Source organism: Betta splendens, chromosome 14 (assembly GCF_900634795.4).
Source record: "Betta splendens chromosome 14, fBetSpl5.4, whole genome shotgun sequence".
Lineage (NCBI taxonomy): Eukaryota > Metazoa > Chordata > Actinopteri > Anabantiformes > Osphronemidae > Betta > Betta splendens.
Genome location: NC_040894.2, coordinates 14,786,895 through 14,799,397, shown reverse-complemented (window position 1 = coordinate 14,799,397; position 12,503 = coordinate 14,786,895). Strand labels below are relative to the sequence as shown.

Below are 12,503 nucleotides of genomic sequence, written 5' to 3'. Positions count from 1 at the left end.
TTCAAGTGGTGCAAGTTTCCTCTGTAATTTGAATCCTTAGGTAAAAAATGTCATCTCATTTGTCTTGCACCACACAACAGTCTCCACCAACCTAATTATCCTCATTTGTCCCTGAATAAACACAGAAAAAAGGAGGCAATGGTGGTTAATATTTCCACGGAAAGCATGTCTTAATTTAATGGCCAGTCATTAGCAGTGGGTGAATGTGGTGCCTGTAGGTCAGTAAAATAATTCTAACTGGTCTGTGTGTGTTTTGCTTCATGATAGTCAGTTTCCCAGATGTTGTTGGCTTACCTCTCCCGGCTCTCAGCCATTGCTGACAACAAGATCAACTGTGGTCCTGCTCTCACATGGATGGAGGCAAGTCCATATGCATGAAAGTCATATAAATGTTGTGTTTTTGACTAATAAATTGGTAAAAATAATTTTGTGGTGTCTCTTTAAATTAGTCAGGTCAAAATGAAATGAAAACCTTACTATTATGTACAAAAGGTGCAAAATTACTAGTTGTTTCTTTCTTGTTAAAGAACCGGTTGTAGTTCTTTTCCTGTAAGTATGAGACTACCTTACTGTGGGTTTGTTTGTAGACAGTGGCAGAAATCTGTATTCATTGCGGTGTTAATTGCATCTGCAAACACACTTGAACTGAAATGCACGTTCTATGAGGTTAACCAAAGAATGACATGTAATACAGGTTCTTCATTGGGCACAAATGTTGTGCCTTAATGTAAGCACATTCATACCATTTTAATGACAAACACAGATTTAGAAAGTCCTGGGATGCAGCTCTGGGTGCCTGCGATGACATGTGAACAGCCCAATATGGCTAAACTCTGACTGTGCTGAACGTGTGGATTACATCATGTCTTTTCACTGTGTATTTATTTTAATGCACCTGAAACAAGAAACAGAAACTGCTTAGTTCATACAAAAAATACAATATTATGGACAACTGTAGTCCATAATACCCTGTAGTTACACTGTGGTTTGGCTACTGTCTGTGTATTAGATTGACAATAAGGGGAATCATCTGTTGGTCCATGAAGAATCGTCCATCAACGTGCCAGCTATTGCTGCGGCCCACGTCATCAAGCGCTACATCGCACAGGCGTCGGACGAGCTGTCTTTCGAGGTGACAGCATCAACACACACACTCACACAAACCAGTGCAAAAGTTCCCTGTGAGCAAACCCAGCAGTTGAACGAGCTCTGTTCTGTGCTGTTCTTCAGTATTAGCTTCTGTTGAGGTAAAGGATCAGGCAGACGCATCTTGAATCTTGTCCCTTTGTTGCCAACTGCAGGTAGGAGACATTGTGTCAGTGATTGACATGCCTCCCAAAGAAGACACCACATGGTGGAGGGGCAAGCACGGTTTTCAGGTACGCATCAGGAACAGGCATGGAGGCATTTCAAGGTCAAGGAGAGCATGCTACATCGTCACTCACAGTTAACTGAAGACAAAGCAATATATAAATCCTCTTTGATGTCAAGCTTTTGAGCAGATTACAGGGTTTCAGATTCATATTCCTAAAAGCTCCTCAGTCCAATCCTGTAACTGTCTGTCGCTAAAAGGTTTCTCGTTCAGCACTACAATCCACCCGGGTTCTCCCAGTTTTTCAGGTCTCAGCATTATGTTACTGGCTTGTTGCCCAGGAGTGGTTTTGCCATCACTCATTGGCTGAGCAGCTATATTTCAGACAGGCCAGTGTCTACAGACCACTGCCCTCCTCTGACCTCTCCCAGAGTGTCTCCTTTTGAACACATGGTCAGATGGAGGCACTATTTTACATTGATAGTTGTTCATCCACGTGCACAATGTGGCATGTGTTGACGAAATGGCCAGTCAGCAATTTGTCTCATGTTAGTGGAGGAACCAAAGAATTTTCTTTCACTGTCTGATTAGTAAATGTCTGAACTGTTTTCTCTGTCAGTGTTTCTAACCAGATTTACTAAAACGCCTGACACCTACACCTCAGTGTGGACACTGTGTTGTCAGTTTCTCACTCCCTTCCCTTCTGCACTCTCCTCTAGGTTGGCTTCTTTCCCAGTGAGTGTGTGGAGCTCATAAATGATAAAGTGCCACATTCCATGACCAACTCTGTGCCAAAACCAGGTACACTTCTTTTTCTCTGTCCTTTCAGTTTTAAAGCAAGTAAGGCCAATTAGCGCCTCACCAATGGGATGGCATTTTCAGGAAGTGTTTGTCTGTGTCTATGGATGATAAAGTGTGCGAGCGTGAATGTGTATTAAGAGTAGTCAGCTCCCTACGCCTAGAATACACTACTCCTTTCAGAGCTGAATTTAAAACCATAAACATGAGTAATATACGGTAACGACAGGGTCACAGGTTTGAAAGCCACATTCTAATGTGTCGTCCCTGATAATCATGTTATTTATTCAGCACTATGCAAACCGACTGCAATAATTGAACTAATCTATTACCTCCCAGACTGGAGTGATAAGTTGCTAACATGCTCTAGTCCTGCTTAGTATAGACCCTGTCAAGGATAATGTTTAACCAATTCCCCCGTTGGAATCAGAAGGAATACTTGAGGCTTGTCACTGTAATGCAGACTCATTTTGCTCATTAGTTTCCTGTAGCTGCTACTAGCGAAGAGTTTACAGTTTGTTTGCTATGAGTGAGGCCTCTGGATCAGTCCTTCATGCCTTTGCTTATGAATCCACATCAGATCTCGCAGTCCAAACACTGAGTCAAGCCGTATGACTCACTGTCAGCCATCTGCTTGGCTTTGCGGTGGGCAAGCCAAGCCGAGGGTTCCTAACTATTGAAAACCTTCTGAGACTCGGGGCTGTGGAATAAATGATGACACAGCTAAAGCAACAACCCCACAGGACCCACAATTTTTTGTGAATTTGTGAAGAAAGGAGGTTTCACAGGCACTGTTCTGCAGCCACGGTCTAATGTGCCAGTCGACTTTCAGTTACTTGTTGCTCTGCATGTACAGTACACTCCACCACGGCCCCAGGTTTGACTTCATCTGGCTTCCCATTCCCCTGCTTTGCTGTTTTTCGCATGTGTCTTTATTTATCAATCATGTTTTTTTCTCTTTCACAGAGTATCTGCAGGACAAGGGAAATTATATAAATCTGAAACATTTAGTTTTAAGAGGTCTAGTATTGCAAAGGTGGTATTAGATCTGTAAAGCCTGTAGATGCTCTATCACCAGTGTTAATAGGTTTATGTTCACTACCAGAACAGAGAACTAATCTTAGTGCTGCTGAAGATGGCTGTATCTGTCACACCTACACCCCTTGCTCTAAGCTGCCTCAGCTTGTATTTACTGTCCCACTGCATAAGTGTACATTGACGTTAGCATGTGTGATTTGCTGCATTTGACCATGAATCCTCTACCTCAGCCTCACCCTGCCCCGGCCTGCAGCCTGCTTCTTGGAGTCTCTTCCCCCCTTGTGCGTGTTGGTATACACACTTCATCCACTCACCCACCATCACCATTCCTCTTGTATAACATTATATGTAGAGGTTTTATATTTAAGTTATAATCCTCAGGTTTTTCTGGTGGTGGATTTAGTGGCTGCAGTTTAAAACTAGATATCCCAGAATTCATGGCTAGAAATTAACTGATCAGAAAGTTCCACCTTTGATCATTTGCAGATGGATTTTTGGAGAGCTATATGTGATGGGTTATGCATTAGTGTTAAACATGTCATTTATATGCACGGCATCTGACATCACAGATCTTCTGTTCTCTGACTTAAAGTGCTTCTCTTCCTGATTTTTTTCATGTCTCAATCATCCATTTATCCATCCATCCATTCATTCATCTGTCCATTGGTCCATCTTTCCATCGGGCCGCATGCAGACTTGGAAATGGAGAGTGTAATGCAGGACAGTACATGGGTGGCCGACCCGCTAAACCACTACAACCTAAGTTCAGGTAGACGAAAGCCCCTCGGTGTGTTGCACCACCGCCTTGTAATCGCAACCTAGAGTGATGTGTCTGCACTGTGCCTCTAGCACATCTGTCAGCAGCTTTGAAGGTGTAGCTGTGTGTTACTGTACTGTCATTGACCTTTAACACTTTTCTTCACAGTAAAACTACAATCTGCTGTTGTTGTGTGTGTGTGTGTGTGTGTGTGTGTGTGTGTGTGTGTGTGTGTGTGTGTGTGTGTGTGTGTGTGTGTGTGTGTGTGTGTGTGTGTGTGTGTGTGTGTGTGTGCGTCACAAATCCTTTATTTCCCTTCCATCTGTGACTTAAACACTTTTTTCCATAGGATTTCTTCTTGGCACCAAGTGTCAGATTTAATGTCCCACAGTTAATTTTACATGGCATCTTCCTGTAACTATACTCCAGTCCCCTGTTCTTTTGAGGCCCCTTAAGGTGTATGCAAATTGCTTCATGGGTGAGCCAGGTTACTACAGCATTTCTCAAAGCTGTTGAATATACCCTGTGTTTGGATGAGGGCCAGCTGTGTTTGTGTGTCTGTATGGTTGATGCTGAAAGCCCACAGCTGCAGTGCCATGGTGCTAGGTCTCGTCCAGCCTTGATTTATTTAATCCTTTTACAATGAGGGGGGCCTGTAAACCCATCCATTGAGCGTTAAGCTTTGTCTTGCAACAGTAAGAATCACTGTCTCCTGCTCCATGGTGACTGAAAGAGCACATTCCTGCAGGGAGCCACACAGCACTGGAAAAATATTCTTGCTCTGCTTAGGTCTCCTCTGCCCACTGCTAACTTCAGCTGCCTCCCAGTAAAACCATGGTAATTATTAACAGGCTTCAGTTAAGAAGTCAAAATAAAAGAACACTTGACTTATCAGTCCCAACCCATGGGCTGGAGCTATGTTGGGAACAGAATCTTGTAACAGTAAAAAACAAAATTTTTTTGACATCTTTTTGTAAAATGAAGAGTTGTGATCTTTATTGAATTAAAATAAATTGCAGACTCGTTTCCTCTCCAGAGAGCCCAGTAGACCTAGCAGTTACTGACCCAGATGCGAGCCCCCTTTCTTCCCTCCTCTGTGCAGGTCTGCATCACGTCTGGGGACCAGTGATTTGGGCAGCTGTGTGCATGTATGAGCCAAGACAGCTGGTTATGTGAAAGAGAGAAGAAGGGAAATGGAGAGAGAATGTGTGACACAGAGTACGATTTGTCCTCATGTTCCCAAAGATCTCAGATGATTTCCTGGTGCTGTGAAACTATGCAGGGTCCCTTGTGCAAGTTGTTGCTCTGGAGTTTCAATAAGAGACCGTTGTAGTAGACTGCTCTTTTGTGTTTTGTTTTGTTCCCGCCTGTGGACTGTTCACAGTTGCATTACTTATTTTTCATCACTCTTACCATCTAGCAGGTTAATGCTACATACATATGAAAACCATTACATCAGTGGTTTTGTTGCTTCAAAGCCTTATTTAGCATTTAGTAATTTACATTTATAGTCATATCTGTTTCTGCTAATTTGCAAACATGCAAAATACAGCTTGCTTTTTTCCGACCTGTCAGGACTCAAGTCAATTAGAATTATTCTACAGTGGTTGACATCCAGCCTGGTGGAACTTCAATATTAGAGGAAAGAGAACATGATTTAAACCTGTCTCTGTAGATGAGTAAATGTTCAGCAGTCATGAGACATGTGTTGAAATTTGAAACCCATCTGCATACAGTCACATGCAGTAAAAGAGTCTGACTAGTCTTGTGATTTTGGACCAAGAATAAATTAGTTCATGTTTGTTTTACTTTGGCTCCTGTCTCCAAGGCAGTAAACTAGTTAAGGAATTATAAGATAATGTTCTCAGTCTAAGGGGCCCTTAGTCAGCACCACTCAGCAAACTAAGTCCATCTGTGGGCAAAGGTAAAAGTAGCATGAAATGGAAATAATCCAGTAAAGTATTTCAAAACTGGACTTACACTAAGTCCAACACTTAGTAAGCGTATTTTGTTACTTGTAGTTACTATGTAGTAATTTAGTTACTATATAGATATGTACAACCCATTAGTAATATGATGGACACCAAACTAGGTTGTGTAGTTATACTGGGGAAAAAACAAATGGCATTATTTGACCTTGGATGGAACTGAACATGGCAGTAAATTTATGATGTTTTCAATGTCATTTGTAGCCTTTTTTATTTATATTAACTAAAAATAACCTTGTTTTCTGTACTGCTGTTCCTGGATTTTTCGGGACATGTGCAGCTGGTAGTTCCCGTGTTTCCGGAAGCACTTGAAGGCAGCACGTCTCGGGTTGTAAAGCGGCAGGCGGCGCTGAGCTGTGGCTGTCGGAGCGGAGAACGTAGCGTTGACTGGTGTTTTCCTCCATAGCAGTAAACGGTTGCCGCTGGTTTTACTTGAAGCGCCGTCGCTGTTTTGTATTTGCTTAAACTTGCTAGCGAAAGCCTCGACTTGATACTTGTACTTTGGACTTATAAACATAAATCTTGAAGGCAGGTCTGCGCAATGGAGCGAAGGTAAGACGATATGTTTCCACTGCTTGGGTTTAAAATCCGCCACCTGAACAGAACGTGAAAAACAATATGTTGACTTAATGAATGTGAATTCAAAACGGTGTCATGATTTTGGCTTTTATAGTTTGGAAAACCTTATCCCTTTTTCATAAATCCGCATTTTCCAACTGTCTTAAACATATATTTCATAATGTCCCACCGCATTAGAAGGCAACGAAACTGATGCCTTCAATTGTAAAGACACGTTTGTAGGAGGAAAGCAGCCTCTCTCCCAGACAATGAAGCCTAAACTGACAGAAACAAGCAGATATACGTTTTATTAACTAGTAGTTGAATCCATTTTTGGATTTGGCAGTGAAGCTGATATTGATGTTTTCTGGCTGTGCTTTGGGAAGACTTTAGATTTTTGGTCGGCTACGTCCGCCTATTTCCTTGCTCCTCTGTCTTTACTGGTGCATTGAGAGCCAGAACAATAGGGCATTTTGCTCCTATCATTTAACCTCTCAAGTCTAAACAGAGGTCACTGCCACCCATGGCTGCGTTTAGGAAGACGCTGCTGTGTTGTTTACACACTGAATGGCCTTCACAGACACCAACAGGAGATGTGTTATGTTCTGTAAACAGTGTTAGGCTTTTGGGTTTGTAAAGTAAAGCAAAGCAAACATTGTGATGCTCCTTGGAAAAAGGACGTAAATGCCAGTAAAGTTGTATTGTTTAGTTCCGGTGGCAAAAGACCGAAACATCTGAGAGTATCGAGTATTGGTAAAGGGTCAGTTTCAGACATGATGCATCAGTAGAGTCTAAAAATCCCACTCAGCACAAGTTTGCTAAAACCACAGCCGCAAAACAGACAGGTTTGAAATTCCCGCTTGCCGCCTGCAGGGCTGTGAGTGTGTTTCCCCTGAGCCTCAAAGGACTTGTGTTTGTAAATGTAAAGGCTGGAGGTGATGGAGCACTGGACGCCCCAGGGAGCGTGTTGAGCGAACGCTGCCATCCAGTACTGTAGCCGTGAGGAGGCCGCTCCTTCAGCTGTACCTGCAGAAGCTCCCGTGTCGCTGTGGAGCAGGCCTTTCTCTCTTTTGCTTACTGAATGGAATAAGGAGGTGTCTGTGGGGGTTTGGAGCGCACAACCAGTGTGTTTCCTATTACACAAGTAATTGTTCCTGCTGTAATGTAATGCGTGGCCTTTTTTCTCTACGTCACGTCTCAGCCTCCAGCAGGGCTCCCTCAGGCAAGAGAAGAAATGCACGAACCCTGTCAGCAGTCGTCAGGCAGCAGCCACCTTCTCCTTGTCCTCCTCTATCTGGATGCTATCTGTCGTGTATGCAGATTCCCACAGCGGACTGTCGGCTGATTCCTGTAGCTGTAAACATCTCGGCCCTCACCACCCTCTTGACATGTCAGAGATATGGCATCAGATTTTCTATGTACAAATACAAAACCTGAGGGTTGAGACAACAAGATGATGTAAGGTTGTGTTCAGGTGTGTGTTGTTGCGTGACCTGAACCTCAGGGCATCCTGACCTCTGCTGCTTAAGACTGCAACATTCCGAGGAACGGATTTTTCCTGTTCCCTTCAAGGTTCCAGTTTGTGTGAAGCTGCAGTGCGAGCTCCAAATCCTTCAGACTGTCTACTGCTGTGACAATAAGCAGATGGGAGTTTCTGTCCATCCTCTGCAGCACCAGGCTCGTCACTGCGCTCCCTCCTTAGGTCTTAGAGAAACACAGTGTTCCTGTTCCTTGCGATTGTGACTGCGTAGGTAGTAATCGGTTAAAGGAATCTGCACTGGAGTGTAAATAAAAACTAATGCGACGCAGCAGTTTTTCCACTGTAGCCCAGAGCAAGTCAGACAGGAGATGTTGGTGTGATCATTCTGTTCTGAGAGGGTCAGTAAAGTGAAGTTCCAGATGTTGAGTGGTTAGAAGAACCCAAGGATCAGAGGCAAACCTTTAGCTTCTAGCTTGTGCGTGAGCGAGGCCGACCGTCTCCGTTGTCATTTTAAACCATTAGATTTCAGGATCCTGTAAAATGTCCACCATATTCAGGACTGAGGGTGTGACAGGAGTAGGGAAGAAGTTGATAGTTGACGTCCATAAGTGTTGAGAGGATCAAAGATGGACGGCTAGAAAAAGGTGATGCACAACAAGTGTGTTTACTGACGCAGTGACACCAGTCAAAGAACAGAGGGAGGATCGGAAACTCAGTTTGACAGCTTGTGATGTCTTTGCACTAGTGTTGTAAATTGAAGTGATACTTCTACAACAGCTTTAGAGACTTCATGTAGAAAATGTCCTGAGGTTCTTATTATAATAAATATTCATGTGCGTTTTAAATTGAATAAACTCAAATTTGTGTGATTAAGCTGTTGAGTTTTTCTGGGCCAAGAGAAACTACATTCAGTAGATTGTCTTCTTGTCATTTGACTGTCAGTGATGCTCATTTGGTTATTTGATCAAAACTTTATCTGAACAGTTTTACATCCTGTTCTTTCAGATCGGGCAATATTAGGTCATGTTAACTATAGTAAAGCCTAATCCAACAGTGTTCAGACTGGAAAAACTGGCATCACCAGTGACCGTCTGCTTTTCACACAAATTATTCTGAATGTCTAATGTACAGGTCCTTGTTCCTGTCATCCAACAAATGGTTGTTTGTTTAGATCACCTGATAGCAGGTTCACACAACTGGTGTGTGGCTTAAGAAGCTTACGGCCCTTTTCCCAGAAATGTTATCTGAATACTGAGGCGTCCGGTTTTGTTTTATTTATGGCAGAAACAGAGAAGCAGAGGATCCTGGTATTACATGTGGAGGACTCCTTTGTAGTTGCCTGGGAGGTGGTATTATTTAAGAAGAAGCTTTCACTTCAAGGAAAGTGCACACGGATAAAAGAGGGGTTTGCATTAGAATAAGGCTGAAGAGCACAATGGGACAACCTTCAGCTGCTTGTATGGGCTTTTATTTTAGTGCATGGATAGAGCCTGTGTGAAAACTGAACCCTGTTTCCAGCCCCACACTAACTGTAATGTAAGCACCATTTGTGTTGGGGATCTAAGACACGTCTTCCCTTTCGCCACTCAGTGTCTAAGAAGCACGGGAAGCTGATCACGTTCTTGCGCTCCTTCATGAAGTCCAGACCCACCAAGCAGAAGCTGAAGCAGAGGGGCATCCTCCGGGAGAGGGTGTTCGGCTGTGACCTGGGAGAACATCTGCTCAACTCAGGACATGACGGTGAGAAAAACCTAAAGTAGAACTACTGAGAATATCCTGTAGTACTGATCTAACAGAGGTAGTGTCACTCCAAGTATAACTTAGCCTAGCATAAACACTCTGCTGGCCTCTGTTACCAGCTGCTGGCTGCCTTGAAGCTTCAGTGATTGCGTTTGAGGAGTGGCTCCACCCAGAGCAGAGATAGTCGCCCCGACCAATGATAGACTTGATCATTATTTGAATACCAGCAGTTATTTGGAATTTGATGCTGAAGGAAAATTCAAATTCAAATTTGACATGTAGCAGTCGCCTTATAACATTTGCGTTTGTTCATATTTTATCTGGAATTTGTATTGCACCCAAACATGGGTTAACGATTTGTAGTCCACATTCATCTTGCACCGCGTCACTGCAAATCTTCACCAATGCTGTAATGTGAATGTCAGCTGTGCCTGCGCCACGCGATAGTAATCTGAATTATTCTGTACCTGCGTTTATGGGCTACAGACAAATCATCTACAGACATATCCAATGATACCTTTAAATCCTGTCATCCTGTCAGCATGTTTCCCAGTTACTAGCTTGGAGTGTGAGCCTACAAATAATCATTTTATGTCATCTCACAATTTAAGAGTCAACTAAATTCAGATAAGAAGTTGGGCCTAAAAATCAGAAGGACACTATTATACCACCATAGATTAGCTTTAAATTTTACTATAAGGAACCTTGGTGTCATCTTTGACACCAAGGATCCGGGATCTCTCTTTTACATCATACGTTAAACGAATCTCCAGAACCGCCTACTTTTCACCTGTAGAAACATAGATAAAATCAGAAGCATATGCAGAGAAACTGATCCATGCATTTGTTACCTCTAGGCTGGACTACTGTAACTGCTTACTCATAGGATGTCCTAACAGCTCCTTAAAAAGCCTACAGCTCATTCAAAATGCTGCAGTCAGAGTTCTGACAGCACTTAAAAAGAGAGATCACATTTCTCCTACATTAGCTTTTCTGCACTGGCTGCCTGTAAAATGTAGGCTAAAACTCTCCTACTCACCTACAAAATACTTAATGATAAAGCTCCTTCTTATCTTAAAGGCCTCATAGTTCCTTATGCTCCCAGCAGAACGCTTGGTTCTCAGAGCGCTGGGCTACTTGTGGTTCCTAGAGTGTTTAAATGTAGAACAGGGGGCAGAGCTTTTAGCTCCAAGCTCCTCTCCACTGGAACCAGCTCCCTCTTCAGGTTCGAGAAGCTGACACACTCTCCACCTTTAAGATTAGGCTTAAAACCTTCCTTTTTGATAAAGCTTATAGTTAGAGATGGTTCAGGTCACTGGCAATGATTGTTAGTCACAGGAACCATCTCTTAGTTAAGCTGCAATAGACACAGACTGCTGGGGGACTTAATTTATACACTGAGCTCCTGTTTCCTTCTACCTCTTCTGTCCAGTAACCTCCCATCATTGTTCCATGGTTAACCTTGTCTCTTCCTCTCCAGTAGTTGTGCTTCTCTCCCTCTCTCCTCCACTCTGTCCTCACCTAAAGGTATCATAGGCCAGGTCTGTGCTGGGCAGCTGTGGCTCCAACCATCCTGCCTGTGCTCTGTTGTTGCTGCTGTGCTTTTCTAACTCTCTATCCTCTCACCCCAACCGGTCGAGGCAGATGGCCGCCCACATCCAGCCTGGTTCTGCTGGAGGTTTCTTCCTCGTTAGAGAGGGAGTTTTTCCTCTCCACTGTTGCTGTCAAATTAAAGGCTTACCGTATGTGGGATTTGTTGGGTTTAGTTGGGTGAGGTCTTAAACCTTACTTTGTAAAGTGTCTTGAGATAACCTTGTTGTGATTTGGCGCTATTTAAATAAAACTGAATTGAAATTGAAGAGTAGAACATAATCAAAGGTTTTCTAGTTCTTGAGGAGATATTCATTTCCACTTTATAGGGTTCAAATGTTTCCCGCCCTCAGCTTGTTCCTTCTAAAAGCACAGGAAGTTAGTTGTTCAAACTCAGCATCCCTTCGGAGCCTGCAGCCTCTTGTCCCTATTTTACACTCACTTCAAAAAGTAGAATCTGTCTACTCTTGACCCTGTGGCACTCAATGAAGACTGGACAAATATTGACTAAAAGAGATGTGTTTTTGCTCACAGTGCCCCAAGTCCTCAAGAGCTGCACTGAGTTCATTGAGAAACACGGCGTGGTGGATGGCATATATCGACTCTCCGGGATCGCCTCAAACATCCAGAAACTGCGGTAGGTTATCTAACTATCTGTTGCATGAACTAGAACAGTTCTCCTTAGTCAAATTCCCCCCTTTTCTCTCTCGTCAGGCATGAGTTTGACTCGGAGCAGATTCCCGACCTGACCAAAGATGTTTACATCCAGGATATCCACTGTGTTGGCTCGCTGTGTAAGCTGTACTTCAGAGAACTGCCGAACCCCCTGCTCACCTACCAGCTCTACGAGAAATTCTCTGTAAGCAGAACTACCCGAAGTTGACCCTCCTCGCACGCTGACTGTAACACCACTTGACTTTTAGGTTGCAGTTGCACTTTGGATTTGTGGATGTTGGAACGCTAAAAGTAAATTTGTCTTGTTTATCTCGTAGGATGTCAAAAAAAGTATCTTAACTATGACTCACTAACACCCAGAAAATAATAGCAGTACACTTGACACACCCTGTCATTACAAATGCAACAAGCCACTCTCTGTGTGACTTGGAAGGGAAAAACCTTCTGTCCCTGAGGATGAAGTAAATGTTTGCTGGTTGTTATGGCAGCTGGGGGGTGGACTCTGCAGACTCATGTCCCCTCTGTGACTAACATAATGATGTCATTCTACAATGCCAAATGAACGAG

General features: G+C 43.3%; 1 protein-coding gene across 7 annotated transcripts in view; it reads left to right on the top strand.

Annotated features, from left to right (window-relative positions):
- arhgap32b (Rho GTPase activating protein 32b) overlaps positions 1-12,503 on the top strand; it is a 63,895-nt gene that overhangs the window by 44,108 nt on the left and 7,284 nt on the right. For 3 of the 7 annotated variants that reach the window (XM_029174248.3, XM_029174245.3, XM_029174244.3), the window contains 9 exons: positions 268-360; positions 1,010-1,132; positions 1,302-1,379; positions 2,032-2,113; positions 3,379-3,429; positions 3,843-3,917; positions 9,522-9,671; positions 11,796-11,898; positions 11,976-12,120. In XM_029174248.3, the coding sequence (XP_029030081.1) occupies positions 268-360; positions 1,010-1,132; positions 1,302-1,379; positions 2,032-2,113; positions 3,379-3,429; positions 3,843-3,917; positions 9,522-9,671; positions 11,796-11,898; positions 11,976-12,120 (900 nt within the window). Of the gene's footprint in view, positions 1-267; positions 361-1,009; positions 1,133-1,301; positions 1,380-2,031; positions 2,114-3,378; positions 3,430-3,842; positions 3,918-6,269; positions 6,446-7,652; positions 9,672-11,795; positions 11,899-11,975; positions 12,121-12,503 lie in introns of those variants that run through there. The other 4 variants (XM_029174246.3, XM_029174247.3, XM_055502097.1 and 1 more) reach the window with 4 other exon arrangements.